At 44.6% G+C, this 23,664-nt stretch overlaps 1 protein-coding gene across 2 annotated transcripts in view; it reads left to right on the forward strand.

Moving 5' to 3' along the window:
* The first annotated feature begins 12,391 nt into the window (after positions 1–12,391).
* The window catches only part of LOC147018377 (protein TASOR-like), a 128,736-nt gene continuing 117,463 nt past the window's right edge, over positions 12,392–23,664 (forward strand). Inside the window, exons 1-2 of one of the 2 annotated variants that reach the window (XM_085897964.1) lie at positions 12,392–12,588; positions 13,455–13,603. In XM_085897964.1, coding sequence (XP_085754090.1) covers positions 12,405–12,588; positions 13,455–13,603 — 333 coding nt within the window. In that variant the 5' untranslated portion in view covers positions 12,392–12,404. Of the gene's footprint in view, positions 12,589–13,454; positions 13,604–23,664 lie in introns of those variants that run through there. The other variant, XM_085897963.1, reaches the window with a different exon arrangement.

The raw sequence follows: 23,664 nt of genomic DNA on the forward strand, positions 1-23,664 counted from the left end.
AGCATTTTTTTAATTTTCATTTGCATACCAGGGAATGAACCAGTGCGAAATGTGTAAATAATTGTAGAAAATGTTTAAGCCCAACTGGTACATGTTTAAATAGATCATTGCATTTAGAACTGTCTCATGTGAATGTGTAAAGTAAAGGAACTCGATGCATTAGTTTTCATTATTTTCAAAGGCGTGACACGTACGCTTTGTTGCACTCAGGGGATAGGGGAGGTAAACCGTATAAGAGGGAACTACACCTAATATGTGCACAATAGTTGGCAGACTCGGGACAAGTCAGTAAAGGGGAGGGGGTAATGTGACTGTTTTGGAAATGTACCCCAGGGAGAGAGCATACATGGACACGTCCGAGACCCAGGGATGAGTTATTTTATTAGTCTATGTGTAGGTAGACCTTTGCCCCTTGTCTAAGGATTTTGTGGGGTGGGTGGAGAGACATGCATCGAGTTTAGTTTGTGTATCCTCAGTGTGATGTCTTCACCCACCCCTGATTCCTTTCAATACTCCATCTATCCATTGGGACCATACTCTGTGCAGAGCATTGGTGCTGCCTAAGCAGTCTTCTTGACTATTGGGCACAATCCTGGAGGTCACCACTCCAACACAGGATACCAGCAAGCTGGCACTCATTTTTCTGACCTCTGGAGGATGACAGGCACAGTCAAACCCGCCTGGTATTAATTCAACAGCCAAGTGGGCTTTGAACTCAGGATCCTAGGATTCCAAGCCCACCACCCTAACCATTAAGCCAAGGCCAGGCATAATACCCCATCAGTCTGTTCCAAACCCTCTGCTCCCTTTCAATTCTCGACCTGTCCGTTCCAAATGCTCTGCTCCTTTCAATCTTTCTTTCAATACCCCATCGGTCTTACCTTCAACCTCACAGTCGGTGGGTCGTCCCTCGGTCCGTCTGCATCCATCTCCATTACCACTCCATTTTTTTTTTAATTAAGCATATTCTGTCCATCTGTGGTCATTAATCCTTCGGGCCGATCGGATTACCTTCACTGCATCTGTCTTTGTTCCTTATTACATTTCACATGCTCATGTCACAAAGCACAATGCTTGTTCCATTCATAATAAAGTACAACGCTCTTCCCTTACGCAATAAAGTACAGTGCTTCTCGCATCCGAACAGTACGAACAGTACAAAATACTGTTGCGAATTCGCGCCCGCCGGCATGCGAACGGCCACGTAACTCGAATTGCAGCACGTCCCCCACCGGACGGACAATTCTGTCGTGACCCTCTCGGACCAACGCCGGGAGCTAGTCACGGGTGGGCCTTTCGGCCTCACCATGATCGTGCCAATCGGCCCCCCGCGTGGGATAGGGTTGTTCGCCAAACTCGACCTACCTAAGTACCCACGCGGTGGGTAAACCAGGCGATCGCACCTAGCCGCAGGTCGACTCCGGACACGGGCCACTTAAGCGATCCGTTCCGTACTATCGGGATAACCGAGCGGTGTTATCGTCGGCCTCGACGGTTCCGATTAATTATCGGGCATATTAAGCCCACTACGTGAAGCAAGATGAAGATTCAATTAAAGAAAATATGAAGCGAAACGGGAAAACAGTTCAACATGATGCACATTTATTCCGCGGCACACGGAAAGCACACATATACAATTAAAACAATTATGCACAAAAAGCAAATGTAACAAAAGAAACAATGACACAGAGATACTACCGACTAAGACCGACACACGGCAACACTTAAACAGTTTTACTTTACAGATGGCGCCAACAACACATTTACTCAAAAACAAAAGAGAAGGGCCACCCTCAAAGACAAGGGGGCAGACGGGGCCTGTGGGCCAATATTTGCGTGGGACCTGAAAGAGCAGTCAGGTCCGCAAGACCGGGTGGGTCCTACCAGTGTCTTTGTGATGAGCCGCAAATGTGGCGGCGCGGCGGTGCCCCGACTTTGTGCTCCTTCGCGGGTTTCGTTGGCACTGCTTGGAGTAGGGTGGGAACGGGGCCCCCTTTTCGCACTATCTCAGCGCGGGGGAAAAAAGGGGGGGGGATTGTTGATGCTCTGGGGAAATAGTGCAGCTGGCTTGCTTGGGTCCCGTGACAAGCGATTCCACCGCGACCTCGTCGCCGACTGCCGTCTTCCTTTCCTCGGACCCGAACTCTTCAGTCTCTTCCCCCAATTCTCCTCAGCCGACTGCAGCAAACCACCTGTACGCCCTCGCCTCCCGACTCCACTCCGCGCTCCAACCCGACTCTGCCCCAAAACTCTCTTCGCCCTTCCAAGGTCGACTCCCCGCTCCTCCAAGGCCGACTCCGCTCAAACCGACCCTCTCAAACCGACTCTCAAACCGACTCTTTTCCAAGCTCCAAGCTCCAGGCTTCCTCTCTCTGCAGCTCCCCGACAGACTCCGAACCCTGACAGTCTCCGAAATTCTCCCCGCGCTCGGCCCTTTATAGGCCGGCAGGAATACCCATATGCAAATTTCTGGATCAGAACGAGCTCGGGGGTGGAGCCACACTCGCCCATTGGACGGAGGAAAAGGGGCGTGAGTCTCCCCGATCCTATAATTTGCATATCTCGATTCTGCACCGACGCGCCTGGAGGCGGGGTCAAACCCCCCCGCGCTTGCTGATTGGATGGATCAGAAGTGGGCGTGTAGGATTCCTGATCCGAATTCTCCTCGGAAAGGCCGCATTTTGCACTCGCGCATCGGCACGCGTCCCGTACGAGCCCGGGACAGCCCGACGCCCAGTGCTCACAGGTGGTGCGGGAATGGCCGCAGAAGGAGAGAGGTGAAGGTGGTGGAGGGTTTATGGTGGTGGTTTATGGCCATGGTGCCGTTTGGAATGGCGGTGATGCGATGTTTGCGGGAGTGAGTTGTGAAGGTAAAGATCGTGGCTGTTCGCGTTTTTGTTGTGAAGCGGCGTTGTGGTTGGTGGTTGTTGTGTGATGGCGGTTGGTTTGTGGTTGGTTCAAAATAAAGATAGAACAGAAAAACGGCTATCTCAAAGGGTTGCAGCCCGAATGAATCACATTTATTCCCTCTAAACAACGGGTTTGGGGCTAACTACACATGTACTTACAGAGATATCTCACCTACAGGACCTGAATGGTGATTTACGAATTTCCACAACCGCAACAATACGTTTGCACACACAGGGAGGGACTCGAGGTGCCTGCCGCATCATTCGTGTGTGATCATCATCATTAGGGCGAGGGCTGCGTTAAAAGGCTCCCTCAAGGACAGCAGGATTTTCCACAAGCTGGATTGTGGACCCACCCCCATCTGATGCCACCAATGAGAGAGAGGCTCACATGAGAGGGATGGAAGAAAGCGATGTCCTGTGAGGAGAAAGGAGCTCAGACCTTGCCTTGTCCGGGGAGAAGCAGACAGGAGCGCAGATGTGGAGGAGAGAAGGAAGGAGCTCATAGTGCGGAGGAGAGCAAGAAGAAAGCCTAGGGCTTGGTTCATGTGGAGCTGTTTGTCTCAGGTGCACAGCAGAAATGGAGCAGCAAGCCGTTGGCATATCTGGGATGCCAGAGTGGACTTGCCGATTGGTGCTGGACACCTTTGGGACGCGGCTGCTGTGGAAACTGGATTATTAATTGAATTTATAATCATATAAAATGTAAAATTAACTTAGTTCTTTTCTTTGAGAAATAATTGAATAAACATACATGCTGAGAAGGTTAGTAAGAAGCAGCATGGACACATTTCTTCGCTTTAGTCGAAAACAACCTTGTAAAACCTTATCTGTTTGGTAACCATCTAGTCACAGAGCAAAACAATGACTCTTTCCTATCTCCCCTTCCCCACACCCCTTCCCGAAGCTGTAAATAAACCCCAAGACAAACCAAAACCTCTTTATGTAGCAAATTTGGAGTCCACAAAGGTCCATCTAATATCTTAGTAAAAACTGTACATAAACATTCAATATGCTATGTAACCTTAAGTCTTCTGCTCGCAATATCATTGAGAGTCGAGGTCTTCCTTCTGTGCACTGTCTTTTGTTTCACTGAATAAACGGCTTGTAGATGAACTTACGTTTCTCTGTCTTGAGGTAGCAGGAAACTGCCCCCACACTGCACATCCCATCACACCACATCACCACTCCACCACCCATTTTCCCCATCCTTCTCTCACCTCCCCCCTCTCCCCAATATATTTGGACCAACACAGCCCCTTTCGGTTATGTGAGGTGAGGGAAGGAGTCGTCCCCACGCTCCGTACCTTTCTTTTCTCTCAGTTCTTGTCTTCTCAGATTGAATGATGGCCATATGTCTTTTGTGTAAATAAGATTGTCTAAGAATACATGTTAGGGTTAAGTCTGCTCTTCTATGCCTTTTGCATGCAAATACTCACTTTAATAGTTTAATGATTGCTTGCTTTGTGAATAAAGACCTGTAAATAATGTGCTTTTCACCATCATGCATACTGACCGACATCCGAATGTAAATGTGCATACTGACCGATCGCAAGCCATGTGTACAAGCTTTTGAAAAGCTATTCTGAGGATAGTTCTCAGCTAGTCCCCGCGTCTCAAACTTTTTGTTGACGGTCAGCCGTTACCAGGCATCAATCCGCCACCTTGCGGGCTCCGCGAAAGTACCCTCAGATTTCGCCAGCCAGAATGCCCTCGATTGTGACAATCCCCATTGTCAAATTTGCTCACTTGTTGAGCAGACAGAAAACTGTGTCATCCGTCATTCCTCCATTCAAGACATCATCACTGGTAACTCCAGGTGACCATTTACAAACCGTTCAGCCTAGTTAGCCCTACAGTTTGAGTGCGCAGATTTACGCCGAACGCTTGCCCAGCTCAAAGAAGGTACCTGACCATCAAAAAAGCTGACCAATATTAAAGATGTGAAAAGATACTTGAATTCAGCCACCATCTCAAAAGACAGGTTACTGGTTGTCCGATATTACGACCCATTCTAACCTTCCCATGAATGCATCGTTGGTCCTCACCTCGTCCTGAACGGCCTTGTAACGGCTTTCCACATCAAGATTGATCACCCATCTTGCCATCAACTTAAGCAGGTGATGCATCACCACTTCTTTGCCCTTGACATGGATGTCCTTCAACCATGTAATTACCAGTTGCCACCACTGTGCATCTCTTTGAAAAGTCACTCTGCAGGCCATTACTCAATCAATCCTCGCGATTCAATTGGTGTGACTCTTACAGCAGACAGCCTGAAGCGTGAGCATCAACTGATCAAGGTCTTGCGTTGGTGTATTGCTTCCTACACCCGTTCTTCTCTCATTTAAGACGAACACCATGCGTGTTGGCTTACTCCTATTGAACTTCGTCCGATGGACGAGGCCGGCTGTCATCCGTACTGATCAAGTCCCCGCATTCAAGTCTCTCACTAATGACAAGCTCCTACAAGATCACCGCATTTCCCTCGAGCTTGGTCATGCCAAAAACCCCAACACCAACCCTGTTGCCGAGAAAGCCATTCAGGAATTGGAAGCTGAACTATGACACCAAGACACATTAGGAGGTCCAGTTTCTCCTCTTCTGTTTTCTATGGCTACTGTCCCCATTAAACTCGTATATCAGTTCCCATGGTATGTCTATGTGGGAAACGTGGACTTGATATGACTAGTTCACCAATCACCACATTCTGATCTTGGATCAGAATCTTATCTGAGAGCAGCATGCCCAATGCTCCAAGAACCATGCTGATACCGAGAAGTCCAAGCCCTCAATCAGGAAACCGTTCTGCCACTCCGACGGTTGATGTTGGAGACCACCCGGTACACTTGAACTCAGATGGATCCGAGTCTCGAGTGTGGGATAGTTTCCTGGTTGTGTCTGTGGACGGGAACTGGTGCGACATCCGAAAGCTTTCTGGCTCTCAACTCCGACTCTCATTGCAGCGCGTCCAACAATCCCAGTGTTACCATTGGTATACCCACGTGGGCTACACCTGCCATCCCGCATCCTCACAAAGGTTCCTGTGAGGATTCTCCCGACGATGAAGGTGATTCAGATGGGCCATCTCTTGCTCCCCTTGATCCACCTCACGTACCTCCCATTCTCTCGACCCCAGCTGAATGAGTTCTACCACCAACCTCCTCGATGCTGAATCATCCCTGTGATTCCCAGGTTCAACACCTCCTACTAGGAGGTCAAGGCGTCGACATTTACTCCCCAAACAACTGGATAACTACGTTCTTTATGTATAAGCGATTGCATGTGTGTCAACGGGCAGAATCATCCCGAGGTGCTTGAGGACAGACTATCTGGTAATGAGGCCTTTCCTCTTCACCTGACATCGTCAGTCGGCCTTCATGCCATACACAAATACCGTTCTGTTTTTTTTTTTTTTTTTTTCCATGTTGCATCATTGCAATATTATTAGCTTGACTTAAATCTGCTGGTTAATCCCAATATTTTACATGTCGTCTCCGCCTTGATATATCGTATGCACATGTTGATAGTATACGAGTTAACGGTAAATGTTCGCAAAGAGAAGTTTCCTTTTCTTCAAAAAAAAAAGTGGCCACAGCACGATTGGTCGTTGTTGTTGTTGTTTTTTTTTCTTTTTCTTTTTCTTTTTCTGCATAAGGCATGACGTCACTTGCCGGCATCCTGCGCATGCTCTGTTTGATCTTTCATCACTCATTTATTCGCTCTGTGAGTGGCGGGCTCGGCCCGCTCGGTGTGGTGTTTTGCGTGAGCTCTCAATAAAGCTCGATCTGTTCATGGAAACGGCGTGCTGTGCATGTGCGCGTGTGCGCGTGTGCGCGTGCGCGCGTGCGCGCGTGCGCGGTCCTTTGGATTGACAACACGATAAGTTCTCTCGGCTGACTGGTGCTTTTTCATCATTGACAGATGGGGCTAAAACGATATATGGCAAGATATTTCAAAAAGTTGCGAACGGATTCAGACGAAACTCGGTGGAGAGGTTGGCTGTGTGACACTGAAAAAAGGATTAGATTTTGGTTAAGATCCGGATCCGGCCGATCAGTGTGATACAAAATGTACACTGTTGAGCCTGAGAAAAAGGAGGTATCCGCGCGCTACCGAGTACCGTGCCAGTTTACCGGAGGTTGCCTCGATTACTCGGGCCAGCCCTGCCTGGAGATCTTAAAGCCAGCCACCTTAACCGTTAAGCCGACACCAAGCTCAGTACACAAACACTACTCTTTTCGAAAACGACGGTGGGAACATCCAACAACGAAACGAATGCGGGCTCTTTTATGCAACACCCTAACTTGCAAATTACCGCAGACTGGACAATTACCTCAGATTACCAACTTGCGAATTACCTCACACTACCTACTTGCGAATGACCTCATACTGGACAATTACCTCAGACTACCTACTTGCGAATTACCTCATACTGGATAATTACCTCAGACTGAACAATTCCCTCACACTACCTACTTGCGAATTACCTCATACTGGACAATTACCTCAGACTGGACAATTACCTCACACTACCTACTTGCGAATTACCTCATACTGGACAATTACCTCAGACTGGACAATTACCTCACACTACCTACTTGCGAATTACCTCATACTGGACAATTACCTCAGACTACCTACTTGCGAATTACCTCATACTGGACAATTACCTCACACTACCTACTTGCTAATTACCTCATACTGGACAATTACCTCAGACTGGACAATTACCTCACACTACCTACTTGCGAATTACCTCAGACTGGACAATTACCTCAGACTACCTACTTGCGAATTACTTCAGACTGGACAATTACCTCAAACTACCTACTTGCGAATTACCTCAGACTGGACAATTACCTCAGACTACCTACGAGCGAATTACCTCATACTGGACAATTACCTCAGACTGGACAATTACCTCAGACTACCTACGAGCGAATTACCTCATACTGGACAATTACCTCAGACTACCTACTTGCGAATTACCTCATACTGGACAATTACCTCAGACTGGACAATTACTTCACACTACCTACTTGCGAATTACCTCATACTGGACAATTACCTCAGACTGTACAATTTCCTCAGACTACCTACTTGCGAATTACCTCATACTGGACAATTACCTCAGACTGGACAATTACCTCAGACTACCTACTTGCGAATTACCTCATACTGGACAATTACCTCAGACTGTACAATTTCCTCAGACTACCTACTTGCGAATTACCTCAGACTGGACAATTACCTCAGACTGGACAATTACCTCAGACTGGACAATTACCTCAGACTACCTACTTGCGAATTACCTCAGACTGGACAATTACCTCAGACTGGACAATTACCTCAGACTACCTACGAGCGAATTACCTCAGACTGGACAATTACCTCAGACGACCTACGAGCGAATTACCTCAGACTGGACAATTACCTCAGACTGGACAATTACCTCAGACTGGACAATTACCTCACACTACCTACTTGCGAATTACCTCATACTGGACAATTACCTCAGACTGTACAATTTCCTCAGACTACCTACTTGCGAATTACCTCAGACTGGACAATTACCCCAGACTACCTACTTGCGAATTACCTCATACTGGACAATTACCTCAGACTGTACAATTTCCTCAGACTACCTACTTGCGAATTACCTCAGACTGGACAATTACCTCAGACTGGACAATTACCTCAGACTGGACAATTACCTCAGACTACCTACTTGCGAATTACCTCAGACTGGACAATTACCTCAGACTGGACAATTACCTCAGACTACCTACGAGCGAATTACCTCAGACTGGACAATTACCTCAGACTACCTACGAGCGAATTACCTCAGACTGGACAATTACCTCAGACTGGACAATTACCTCAGACTGGACAATTACCTCACACTACCTACTTGCGAATTACCTCATACTGGACAATTACCTCAGACTGTACAATTTCCTCAGACTACCTACTTGCGAATTACCTCAGACTGGACAATTACCCCAGACTACCTACTTGCGAATTACCTCATACTGGACAATTACCTCAGACTGTACAATTTCCTCAGACTACCTACTTGCGAATTACCTCAGACTGGACAATTACCTCATACTGGACAATTACCTCAGACTGGACAATTACCTCAGACTACCTACTTGCGAATTAACTCAGACTGGACAATTACCTCAGACTACCTACGAGCGAATTACCTCATACTGGACAATTACCTCAGACTACCTACTTGCGAATTACCTCATACTGGACAATTACCTCAGACTGGACAATTACCTCACACTACCTACTTGCGAATTACCTCATACTGGACAATTACATCAGACTGTACAATTTCCTCAGACTACCTACTTGCGAATTACCTCATACTGGACAATTACCTCATACTGGACAATTACCTCAGACTGGACAATTACCTCACACTACCTACTTGCGAATTACCTCATACTGGACAATTACCTCAGACTGTACAATTTCCTCAGACTACCTACTTGCGAATTACCTCAGACTGGACAATTACCTCACACTACCTACTTGCGAATTACTTCAGACTGGACAATTACCTCAAACTACCTACTTGCGAATTACCTCAGACTGGACAATTACCTCAGACTACCTACTTGCAAATTACTTCAGACTGGACAATTACCTCAAACTACCTACTTGCGAATTACCTCAGACTGGACAATTACCTCAGACTACCTACTTGCGAATTACCTCAGACTGGACAATTACCTCAGACTACCTACGAGCGAATTACCTCATACTGGACAATTACCTCAGACTACCTACTTGCGAATTACCTCATACTGGACAATTACCTCATACTGGACAATTACCTCAGACTACCTACTTGCGAATTACCTCATACTGGACAATTACCTCAGACTGTACAATTTCCTCAGACTACCTACTTGCGAATTACCTCAGACTGGACAATTACCTCAGACTACCTACTTGCGAATTACTTCAGACTGGACAATTACCTCAGACTGGACAATTACCTCACACTACCTACTTGCGAATTACCTCAGACTGGACAATTACCTCAGACTGTACAATTTCCTCAGACTACCTACTTGCGAATTACCTCAGACTGGACAATTACCTCACACTACCTACTTGCGAATTACCTCAGACTGGACAATTACCTCAGACTGTACAATTTCCTCAGACTACCTACTTGCGAATTACCTCATACTGGACAATTACCTCAGACTGTACAATTTCCTCAGACTACCTACTTGCGAATTACCTCAGACTGGACAATTACCTCAGACTACCTACTTGCAAATTACTTCAGACTGGACAATTACCTCAAACTACCTACTTGCGAATTACCTCAGACTGGACAATTACCTCAGACTACCTACTTGCAAATTACTTCAGACTGGACAATTACCTCAAACTACCTACTTGCAAATTACCTCAGACTGGACAATTACCTCAGACTACCTACTTGCGAATTACCTCAGACTGGACAATTACCTCAGACTACCTACGAGCGAATTACCTCATACTGGACAATTACCTCAGACTACCTACTTGCGAATTACCTCATACTGGACAATTACCTCAGACTGGACAATTTCCTCAGACTACCTACTTGCGAATCACCTCATACTGGACAATTACCTCAGACTAGACAATTACCTCAGACTACCTACTTGCAAATTACCTCATACTGGACAATTACCTCAGACTGTACAATTTCCTCAGACTACCTACTTGCGAATTACCTCAGACTACCTACTTGCGAATTACTTCAGACTGGACAATTACCTCAAACTACCTACTTGCGAATTACCTCAGACTGGACAATTACCTCAGACTACCTACGAGCGAATTACCTCATACTGGACAATTACCTCAGACTGGACAATTACCTCAGACTACCTACTTGCGAATTACCTCATACTGGACAATTACCTCAGACTGTACAATTACCTCAGACTACCTACTTGCGAATTTCCTCAGACTGGACAATTACCTCAGACTACCTACTTGCGAATTGCCTCATACTGGACAATTACCTCAGACTGTACAATTTCCTCAGACTACCTACTTGCGAATTACCTCAGACTGGACAATTACCTCAGACTACCTACTTGCGAATTACTTCAGACTGGACAATTACCTCAAACTACCTACTTGCGAATTACCTCAGACTGGACAATTACCTCAGACTACCTACGAGCGAATTACCTCATACTGGACAATTACCTCAGACTGGACAATGACCTCAGACTACCTACTTGCGAATTACCTCAGACTGGACAATTACCTCAGACTACCTACGAGCGAATTACCTCATACTGGACAATTACCTCAGATTACCTACTTGCGAATTACCTCATACTGGACAATTACCTCAGACTGTACAATTTCCTCAGACTACCTACTTGCGAATTACCTCATACTGGACAATTACCTCAGACTGGACAATTACCTCACACTACCTACTTGCGAATTACCTCAGACTGGACAATTATCTCAGACTACCTACTTGCGAATTACCTCATACTGGACAATTACCTCAGACTGGACAATTACCTCAAACTACCTACTTGCGAATTACCTCAGACTGGACAATTACCTCAGACTACCTACGAGCGAATTACCTCATACTGGACAATTACCTCATACTGGACAATTACCTCAGACTGGACAATTACCTCAGACTACCTACTTGCGAATTACCTCAGACTGGACAATTACCTCAGACTACCTACGAGCGAATTACCTCAGACTGGACAATTTCCTCAGACTGGACAATTTCCTCAGACTACCTACTTGCGAATTACCTCAGACTGGACAATTACCTCAGACTACCTACTTGCGAATTACCTCAGACTGGACAATTACCTCAGATTACCTACTTGCGAATTACTTCAGACTTTACTCAGAATCGAACTCAGACTGGACAAATCAAAGGAGAGACCACTACTTAAACCTAACGTCAGCATGTCGACCAAACAATAACACCTCCATCAGGCTTTATTAAGCACGTATCGTAGTTATTGCAAAAAAAAAAAAAACCTTAATTATGAGATTCCTTTATTCGTGAGTAATCAAATGAAAATTAATCTTGAAGACAAATCATTAAACCGATTTATTAATTGGTTGCATTAAATATCTTCGGCCTCAGCCGAAGACACTCTTAAACCTCTCGTGATTGGTCACTGCCGCCGTACTGCAATAACGGCAGTTCCTATTGGCTGAGAAATTTCTAGTGCATTGATTAAATATAAAAATATATCTTATCACTCGTTGGGCAGCGCTTGTTGCGGTTGTTTTTTTTTTGTTTTTTTTTTTAGGAGCTGGTGATTCGAACAAGATACCTTCTTGTGTTTGTAAAAATAAATATATTTAACTCTCCACACTTGCTGTTTAACTTGTTTATTGAGGTTAAGCAGAGGCCTCAACACGTCGATGGTAAGCGACGACGCTTGTCGGGGTTCTTAGCAGGCCGTGGCTGCCATGGCTAAGGCCCTGGATGAGCCCAAGCGTCGGGAGAGGGATAGCAAGCAGGAGTATGCTTCGAATCCCTTAATTGTCGATGTGTCGGACGGTGTGCTGAGCCACGCGGATCAGCGAGATGGATTCTCTGCGCTCCCAACGCTGAAATCCTTCCAAATACCAAAAAAAACCAAGGAACGACAAGGTGCGTCGTCCGGCTGCATCATTTTTTATTTAAATTCAGTGATTGCTCGTGTTGGCGGCGTCGCTCAGCTCGTGGCTGGTCCTGTGTTCGATTGTTAGTGGAATCGGATCGTAATCAAACGACCTTAATATAATTTCATCGGGCAGGGGTGTGTGCTGCATTTCGGAGTACTCCGCCCTCTTTTTTTGTGCAGGGGTGCTGCATTTCGGAGCACCCCGCCATAATTTTATGTGGGGGGTGCTGCATTTCGGAGCACTCCGCCATAATTTTGTGTGTGTGGGGGTGCTGCATTTCGGAGCACTCCGCCATAGTTTTGTGTGTGTGTGGGGGTGCTGCATTTCGGAGCACTCCGCCCCAATTTATTTATTTATTGTATTTATTTATTTCTGTGTGTGTTGGAAATGTTGGCTTCGCTTACTTCCTTTAATTGTCCGAACTGTGTCGTGGTCACCACCTTTGCTCATTCACACACAATAACTGCCACGACTGCCGCCTAAGAAAATCCACCAGCGGATAATAAACAATCATTTGCCACCTCTAAAAGTACATGCATGCTCGTTATTTCGCCTGAAAGGTTTGAATCAAAAGTGTGAGTAAATGTTTCTCCATTTTAAACTTTGTAACCTGAACAAACGTTGAAATGGTTCATTCGTGTGTTGGCACCTCCGATGGAAAGACCTTTTATCCCTCTCTTTGTGGTTAAAGTTCTATTGTTTGGTGTAATTTAGTGGCTTGGAGCTATTTGCCATCACTATCCAGCTGCATGATGATGATGATGATGATGATGACCTTGAACATATTTGAGATGCGATTGGGTTACCTTGCTGACCTGTATTGCGTGTTTAAACGTTTACCTCTTCCAACAGGATTGTTCCAGCCGGTGCCGACGTGCTCAAGAGAGTACAAGCATGAAATCTTGCCCATCCTCCAGCAATGCTATCTGTACCCTAATTCCAAGCATTATTTTAAATACACCAGCGCAGAACTTGTGCACAATGCAAAGCTGCAAGAGGAGGTAAAACATTTCTTGTATTATTTCATACCATTCCGTGCTCTTGTGATGTGCAGAACCCCCTTGTTGTGCTCATATTGAAACCATTGCTCACTCCAAACACGCTTTCATCATGTCCGTCTTTTAAAAAGTCATGAACGCTAGCGTATTGAGAGCAGTCGCTTCTTTGACGGGTTTAATCAAACGACGGCGTGTTGTACTTCACATACACATTGCATGTCTATCTGTGGATCTCAATGAGGATGTAAAATCGGGTAAAATGCACGAAAAGGATCTTTTTCAGTTACACGTATTTGTTGTTGTTTGTGTGCTCCTTCCATGCACCTTTTTACATCTATTGCTTCGACAGGTATTGCTATACGTGTATATAATTTTGTGTGCTCTTTCCGTGTCTGCCACGCTTTTATGCTAAAGGGTCCCTACTGTCATGTAATGATGATAATGGGATTGTTGGAGCCACAACATGAAGTTCCGTGTTCTGCTAAAACGCATCTCCATGGTTGAACAGACATGACATTTCAGGAACCCTTTAGAATACAGTGTGACGGACGGATGTTGCTCCTCATGGTAATCGATGAAAGTCGTGTCCCCCTTGATGCTCTTTTCCCATCCGATAGGAAACCTAATATTAGTTCTGTGTCTCACACACCCATCACAAACAAATGCAATGCATCTCCCTTTTCTCTTGAAACTTGATATGAAGAAGGTAAAATAATGTTTTGCATTGCTACAGCATTTACTTTGTTTAAAATATATATTTACAAAAAATTTATAATGTACATTATACAATGACCAACCCCATCCCATCCCCCCCCTTTGTGACATTGAATTTTTAGGTTCGACTGAAATATTGTCATGTTTTTTTTTTTAATTATTTTTTAAATTTAATTTTATTGAGTGATCCTCTTACTGAAAACCTGTTCAAGATGTGAAAGTTAGCAAAGACAGCACCGTGGTGAAACTTGTATCGATTGTATGTGGTGTTTACCGTATTTTTCGGCGACCTATACGTCGGTGTGGAGTACAAATTCGAATTGGCTAATTTCCCCATTTTTCTTTCCTTCATTGATAGACGTCTATTTATTAGAGCATAAGATGAAGCAAAATCAACTACTTTAGTTATTAGTAAAACTGTCAGTCAGAACAATAGAGGTGTTGTGAATGTCAGTGAGGAATTAACACTTCGCTACCAATGGTATGTCCAGGGTCATGAATATTAATGAGGTGTTTTGTGCAGACTGTATTATTACTTCGACCACCGAAGGTGAAGGGGGTCATGTTTTCACCCCTTTCTGTCTGTTTGTGTGCAGGATATCTCAAAAGGTTGTGGATGGATTCGGACGAAATTTAGTGGACAGGTTTGGTGTGTGACAAGGACGAACTGATTAGATATTGGTGAAGATCTGGATCCAGATCCGGATCTGAGAATTTATAAAGTGATTCTTCACCATAGAGAGATGGGGCCAAAAACTATATAGTATTGTATCGCACGATATCTCAAAACGTTGTGGACGGATTCGGACAAAACTTGGTGAAAATGTTGGGTGTGTGACGAGGAAGAATTGATTCAATTTTGGTGAAGATCTAAATCCAGTTCTGGATACGAGAATTATTTAATTTTTAAAGTGATTTTTTTCACCATTGAGAGATGGGGCCAAAAACAAGATAGTGCTGTATCGCATGATATTTCAAAAAATGTTTTGGGCCCGACGTGTTATCGTGGATCAGGCATTACATGGCGGAGGTATGCGCTCTACCGAGTGTCCTTCTCGTTTGAATTGCTTTGTGGGATGACCTTACGGATATATTTGGAATGTAAATTGTTTTTAACATGTTTGTTATCATATAGGGGTACAGTATTTAAACCGGGCTAGAGAATCATTATCAGCAAGCTGGCTCATAGCACATTACATTTTGTTTCAGTTCACTTCACTACTCCTGAATAAACATGAACACCTGGCACATTGTAATACAAGCACTTAATGTTTGTCCACATGGCGTTACAGCTACATTTTGCCTTCGTAATGTTCTTAACACCAGATAAGTCTTCGTACATTCGTATTTACCCGGTGCTCTGATCATACAATCCCTTGGCACCTCAGTGACGACTTCTCCACTCTGGATTCGCTGCACAGCACATTCGATTGCTCGATTGGAGATTTCTTAATTCCAGATTCGCCGTGTGACTCACCCGAAAGCCCATTTGCCTGAACAACTGACAAATTATTCAAACAGTCCATCCAAGCCACAAAGGCATTATCTCCCTCCCTGTAACCCCACCACTCTGCACCTCCCCCATCCCGACAAGCAATCTCAGCCCTACATTTTGGTGAGTACCCCTGCAACTATTCATTTCATTGTCCATTTGTTATTTATTTATTTGTTTAATTTTTTTTCTAATATGTAGTTAAGTGAGGTTAAAGTTATGTTATGGTGACTGAAAATGTGCTCTGGGAACGCATCGCCCCCCCCATTATAGCACTACGTCTATATGCACTATCTAATCTGTTTAACGTTGCATTTTCTAGGAACACATCCACAACCTTGTGGAAACTTGCTATCGTGTGTTTTAAATGAAAAATTGTACAATTTATTTCAGAAAATATCACGCTTTGCAAAAAAAAGTTCTTCCCATTTATGCATTTCAATGTCTTAAAAACATAGATTATATTATATATTCTGAGTACAAGTCGAGGCCCGGACTTCCATGAGAAAAGTATCGACTTGTACGCCAAAAAATGCGGTAATTGTCCTAGTCTGGTGGTTCAATGTTGTCAATAATCAAATCGACCTTCATGTCATATTAAACTTAATTGCATGAAACACTATGGCAGTTGAAGATTGGTACGCACTTACTTTTGACCTGCTTTACATAAAATAGATCGCTTTTTAAATGTGTCCATAATGATCCAACTATTCATTTTCTGTATGTTTTTAGCCTCTTGAATGTGTTTTTAATTTTTTATATTAAACATCACATTAGCAGTGAGCATATCAATGAGGCAAAACGTGGCGGCAGAAGCTATGAATAGTCGCAGAGATCACAAGTGTGCATGGATTGCATCTTGGCGCTTCTTTGGAAGAAGAAAGAGCTCTGAATAGATTTAACTGATCGGTTGGTGACTGTGAGTAGCCTTATGCTGAACCCATATCCTCATGGTGTAAAAACACTGATGATCATCATGTTCACAGATCAGGAGGGTGTAAGAATGAAATTTAATCAGCCTACCAGGATGTAATGACCTCTCCTTTTAATGAGAAGATGCTCTGTTGTCCTTAACATTCATTAGTTCGTGTTAGTGGGCAGGCTTGCAATATATTGAATGTAAGAATAAGACTTTGTTTTTGGAAAATGTTACAGAGGCTGGTATAGAGGTAAATTTAACGAGAAGAGATTAGCATTTGGTTTCGACTTGAAACGAGAGACGTCAAGGGAATTGGATTTTTCACCTCGTGGAACATGCGACAGATTGATAACAAACGCTGCAGATGGAGGTTGTTGCTTCGTATGCAGCCTGTGGCTGCTGGTTGCATAATTTTTCTGAAAGTGTGGCTGTGCTGCTGATTCAGTGCCCCCATTTCTTGTAAGCTGGTTCTCATTTTGCCAACCTCGGAAGAATGACAGGCCGATTCAACCCGTCTGGTGTTATTTCAACGGCACTACGGGCTCAAACTCAAGATTTTAAGATCTTAAGCCAGCCACCTTAACCATGAAGCCAACACCAGGCTTTTTCAGATGGAGGTGTAACCCATTGAAGAAATGAAAAGAATTCTGCCTTTTCATCAGGATAAAGATGCCAAAATGGATGAGATTATGAATTGATATTAAGCTTGTACACCTCTTACCGTACTTTGAATAGACCTCAGGGAAAATCATTGCTGCTCTTTGAATGATAAAGATACCAGAATATGCACTGGACAAATCCACACGATATATGCAATTTGTATTTGGGGTTCCAACTTCATGAGGGACACCAAGCAGACAAACTTGTAATGACATGGTGTCCATAGAGGATATATATATATATATATTACATTGTTAACAGCTGTGTCAAATAGAAGTTTGCGTGTTTAGTTTTTCTTTGGCACCACCATATGGCTTTTGGAGGCTGTTTTAGATATGAGCCTCAATCAAACCTGGTTGGGAACATCCAAATTATAGGTATCCAAAGTGAGGTCTGCATAATTTTTTCAGTGTTTGGTGTAAATATGAACCGTAGAAAGTTCAAAATATTTTTGTTACATATTAACTTCAATGCTTGCAAACCATAATTTAAATTTTTTTCTAAGCTTAAGCTCCCTCTGTTTTGATGTTTATGCATTTTTTGAAGTAGGCACATAAAAACAAATTATAACCAGAAGGGTGCTTGGTTGAGTGCGTACCCCCGCCACGCAATGCCTGATCCACAAGAACATATTGATGCACAAGTTTAAAGATGGATTTCAAAGGTGTGACGTTGAGCCTGATTCAAAACAATTCCAAACAATAAAAGGAGCAATCAGAGATTGCAGACCTTCGCCAACACTTCTTTTGAGTGGTGTATTTTTATAGATTTTCGGGTAAATCCAACATGGCTGTGAAACCATGTGACCAATGACATCATATTTGTGAACCTTTTGTTCCTCATGGACAGGCGGTCATACATGTAAATGTTTGCCTCGATCTGTTCAGTCACTTCAGAGAAGAATTTTTTTTTTTTAACAATATAGCTTCTGAATTATGTGGCAGATGATGGCATGAATCTTTTTTTTTTCTGTGGACCATTTTATCCATAGATGATCCTCAAAAATTTTCATGCTGATCGGATGTGGCATTCTACATATGCAATTATGACGTCATAACGAGGGCATGTATTACGTCATAAAAATCGCTCGTTCTCCATGAGGAGTACCTGCTGTGCGCCAAGTTTCAATTTTTTTCCTTTGTGCGGTTTCAGAGATACAGAGGTCCAAAGTGTTTTTTTTTTCGTTTTTCCAATATGGCTGCCACATCACGTGACCTATAACCTCATAATTATCATTAAACCATTCTACATGAGAAGTCGCACCAATCGTGAAAATTTCATCTCAATCCGACGAGCGGTTGTGGAGAAAAACACGAAACTTCTGTGCGAACAGACACACAGACAGACAGACAAACAAACGGACCCAAATGTAATACTCTCTCCTTCGGCGAGGGTAACAAGAAATTAACTGAACACCAATCAGCATGCTGCAGAATTGGTGGTTAGCAAATACAATAACGATGGAAGAAATTGCCATGGACGTGAGCATATCAAATGGTTCTTTGTACTGCATATCATTTTGTGCACCGATCTCAAAATGTTGAAAGTTTGTGAAGGTTAGGTTGCACTTATTGCTCACAGATGAGAAAAGTGCCACACTATTCTTTCATATGTCTAAATATGGTTCCCTTCGTGTACAGCCTTTTTGGCTGCTGGTCGCATCATTGGTTAGGGGCGTGGCTTTGCCGCTGATGCAATGCCCCTATTACCAGTATACTGGTGCTTATTTCACTGACCTCAGAAGGATGACAGGCTGAGTCAACCCCCTGGTGTTAATTCAGTGGCCAACGGGGCTCGAACTCAGGACCCGAGGATCCCAAGCCACCACCCTAACCGCTAAGCCAACACCAGGCGCTCCTACATATGGTGATCGGAGTACATCGAGTGGAGGATAGTTTGGAAACACCATTATGACTGGATGAAATCTGGATGTCCTTGAATCTAGAAACCAAAATGCAGAAGGCACAGTGGAAGCATTCAGATTCACCTCCACAAAATATTTTTTTTTATGTGCAGACTGATCAGAAGATGGTCGTGGTGATCTGGGATGCTCGTGACATTATTCTCACCCATTGCATTCCAAAATGGGACAACTGTTATTACCTTCACCACCGAAGGTGGACAGAGGTTATGTTTTAACCCCTGTTTGTCTGTCTGTCTCTTTTGAGCAGGATATCTCAAAAAGTTATGAACGGATGGATAGGTTGGATGTGTGACGAGGACAAATTAATTGGATTTTGGTGAAGATCTGGATCTGAATACGAGAATTTAAGTGATTCTTCACTATTGAGAGATTGGGCCAAAAATGATATATAGCATGATGTCTCAAAACGTTATGGACGGATTCAGACAACACTTGGTGGATGAGTTTGGTAGATGACCAAAACAAGCTGAATAGATTTTGGTTGAGGTCCGGATGAAGATCTGGCCTATCGGTGGGATACAAAGCGTAAAATGTTCACCCTGGCGGACGTATATGCTCTACCAAGTGCCGTTCTAGTTGGTAACTGTTATTGACTGGTGTTGGAAAAACAATTTGTCATTCAGGCAGAAGAAACATCTGGAACTTGCACAGTCAGGGTTTTGCTTTTGTCTTCACAATATCCATGACACCACTTTGGGCTGCTCGGTTTCAATTCTTTAAAGAGCCCAAGACAAGTTGTGACTGATTGTGAGGCCGAGGAGCTCTGATGACTGCACCACTCCAAGGAACCACGAGACCTTCTCACCCGAGAAGGTAAAGAAAGTTTTATCTGGCCTTGACCCTGCTTCGGCAACGGATCTTGATGGCATCGGTGTCCTTGTTCTCAAATTCTGCTCTGTTGTTTTGGCTTCCCTTTTATCTGCTATCTTCAGTCTGTCTTCCGGGGTGACACGATGGCCTTGAGGGTCAGCATTCATTGGTGGACATTAAAGATCCCATGGTGTCCTTCACAAAGAGTAGGTGAACTATTGCCAGCACCATTACCAATTTTTAAATTCCTGCTCTATCCAGCAGAAGGCATTGCATCAGCGGCACAATAGCACCCTCAGCCAATGATGCTACCCCGCAGCATTATGCTACATATGAACGAAGAAGAAGACACAGTCTGTCCTCCTTTGGCCACCTCCCCTCTGCATGGAAGCCAGCAAACATCACTCTCATCCACAAGGAGGGTGCAGATAAACAAACTCTACCAACTAAAGGCCAATGAGCTGGTTTCTCATTTCAAGCAAAGCCATTAAATCCATCTTTGCTTCTGATGTCAAGATTTTCCTGTTTTTAAACGGCCTTATCTTTGACCATCGCTTCGGATTCTGTATTGGTGAATCATCTCCGGACATTCTTCTACTCCTCTTTCAGCAATGATTGAAGGCCCTCAATCCCAAAGAAGACATGGGGATCATTTTCCTCCATATATCTCAGCAATTGACACTGGCATCTTGCTATGTTTGCGAAACTCTCTGCCTGTGGCAAAGATGCCTCACTTCCTCCACTCAACCCAATCACCATGTTGCCATTATTGGCAACCTCGAGTTCCCCAAGTCATTGTTTTGCACCCAGTCTTGTTCCTCTTCTGCATAAATGACCTCTCCAATGATCTGGAAAACCCTCTCTTATTTTTTGTGGACTATTCCACATTCTGTCTTACAGTACCCCAATCCTCTGCTATGCAGATCGCAGCTGCAACTTTCTCTGCTGATCTGGAAATGATTACACACTGGTCTGACAAATGGAACATGTCGTTCAATCCTGGAAAATCTCAATCTCACCCTGTTGTTACAGTAGGATCATCAATCAAACCCACCTATCTATCCATCCATCCATTGGGACCATACTTTTGTGCAGAGCGTTGGTGCTGCCTAAGCAGTCTCCTTGGCTATTGGATACAATCCTGGACGGGTCGCCACTCCGACATAGGATACCAGCAAGCTGGCACTCATTTTGCCAACCTCAGAAGGATGACAGGCCGAGTTAACCCCACCAGGTATTAATTCAACAGCCGAGGGGGATTTGAACTCGGGATCCTCGGATCCCAAGCCCACCACCCTAACCAACACCAGGCTTACCTATCTATATCCTTCATCATCTACTGGAAGAAGTTCAGTCGCTTGAACTTGTAGGCCTCACCATCAGCCATGACCTTTCCTGAGCTAACCATATTGCAAGGCTGTTCTCAAAAGTTAGCCACAGACTTGGCATGCTCTATTGATCCAAGTCTCTCCTTGGAGAATCAGAGCTACTCACAGTCTACAAGGCCTTTGTCCTTTGATTACTGCTCTCTACTAAAGGATGGTACCCAGCATCACATCTGTCTCCCAGATAATGTGCAATCAAACGATCTCAAAATTATTGGAATCTCCCGGGATGAGGCCGAAGCACAAGGTCTCTTGCTTTCACATTGTAGGGAGGTCGGTGGTCTCTGTTTTTTTTTACTGCCTCTTCTCCAATATTTTTCCCTCTGCTCTCTCAATCCTCCGACCTTCCCTATGTGCTCCAGGATGCTCATGTTTTCACAGTGAGCCCCTCATGGTTAAACTTCCAAGCTCCAAGCTGACTGCACATCTCAACTCTTTTATTCCTCACTTCTCCAGTCTGGAATCACCTTCCAGAGCCTGTTCTGTCTCATGTCTCACCGGTGTTAAATACCTGTTCCGTTATCAATCCATTTGCCTTGCTTTGTTTCATGAGCTGTGCGTGAGAATGTGAGAACGAGGGTTCAAATCCGGGAGTCATAAATTAAGTGTTTGGCAATCGGGTTTGAATACAGAGTTGGAAAATGAACGTTTGGGAATTAGGTTTGAAGGATAATGAATGTTTAGGAATGAGGAAGAGTACAATGGGGAAAGTCCTCCCTACAATCATTGACCCCGTAATGGTGCACCGTACAAATGCCGCATTTTCTCCTCGAGCCAGCCGATCTAACAAATCTATCTTTTCGCCCAACATCATAACCTTTCTCTGCCTTTTGGCAAAACGAACTTTGTCCATCGCTTTACATTTGGGCTCATTAAAAACGGTGCACGAGAAACACCACAAGGCTCATAATAGGAGGTAATTGTTCACGCACAGGAGACAAACCATGACTCATCTCAGCACAAAAACTGTGATTGGTCGAAATGAAATCCCACGATAACGGAATTGAAACACAGTAGGTTGTCCGCCATAGTAGTATCCGTGATATTGGAGGCATGGGTGATAGGTCAGGTCAGGTATGGGAGCATGTGCCAGAACAGCACGTCGCTGCGTCCACTTTCCGCCGGTACTCCAGGGGCCTCCGTCTGGCCATCCCCCAGGCAGATGCCAGGCCCATCCCCATCTCCTTGAGATGATGGTCAACCTGTTGCAACCATGAGGCACGTGGTCGACCCACTGGCCTCCTCCACTCATGAGACTCCCTCGCTGAGAGAATCTGGTGAGCAGGATCAGAGTCAGGAAAACGAGCCACCTGTCCATACAGCCGCAACTGACGCTCACGGACTATGCAGGTAACAAATCTCATCCGAGTCTCTCTCAGCAACCGCTCGTTGGACACAAAATCCGACCAGCGATAGCCAAGGATTCTCCGAAGAGACCTGGTACCAAAGGAATTGTCTCCTTCTCAGATCCTTGGTCAGAGTCCAAGTCTCGCACCCATAGAGCAAGACTGGAAGTACCAAGGACCTGAAGACTCGGACTTTCGTCCTCCCGCACATGTACCGGCAGCGCCACACCCCATGATCCAGTGAATCCATTACTCCCCAGGCCCGACCCAGACGTCTATTGACCTCTGACTCGCAGCCAGCAGAGACATGAATATCACTGCCAAGGTAAGTGAATCTCTCCACGACCTCAACATCCTCACCACAAACAGACACAGACGGGACAGCAGCATCCAAGATGTCACCGAAAGCCTGGATCTTAGTTTTGACCCAAGAAACCCGTAATCCCAACGGCTCCGACTCCTCATTCAGCACCTCGAGGGCCCCCAAGAGGATGTCTAAAGTCTCCGCAAAGATGACTGCATCATCTGCAAAGTCAAGGTCCGAGATCTTGACATTCCCAAATGACGCACCGCAACTTGATCTCTCCGACATCCTCCCTAGAATCCAGTCCATACAAGTGCTGAAAAGTGTGGGGGCTAGTACACATCCCTGACGAACTCCAGTAACAACTGGAAATAAGTCAGAGATGGTACCACCACACTTCACAGCACTCTCAGTACCAGAGTAGAGTTCAGACATCAGATCGATCAGTTTTGGTGGCACCCCACGAAGACCAAGAATCCTCCAGAGGACATCCCGATTCACTGAATCGAA

This window comes from Eptatretus burgeri, chromosome 10 (assembly GCF_056783735.1).
Source record: "Eptatretus burgeri isolate ZD-2024b chromosome 10, Ebu_testis_v1, whole genome shotgun sequence".
In the NCBI taxonomy this organism is placed as follows: domain Eukaryota; kingdom Metazoa; phylum Chordata; class Myxini; order Myxiniformes; family Myxinidae; genus Eptatretus; species Eptatretus burgeri.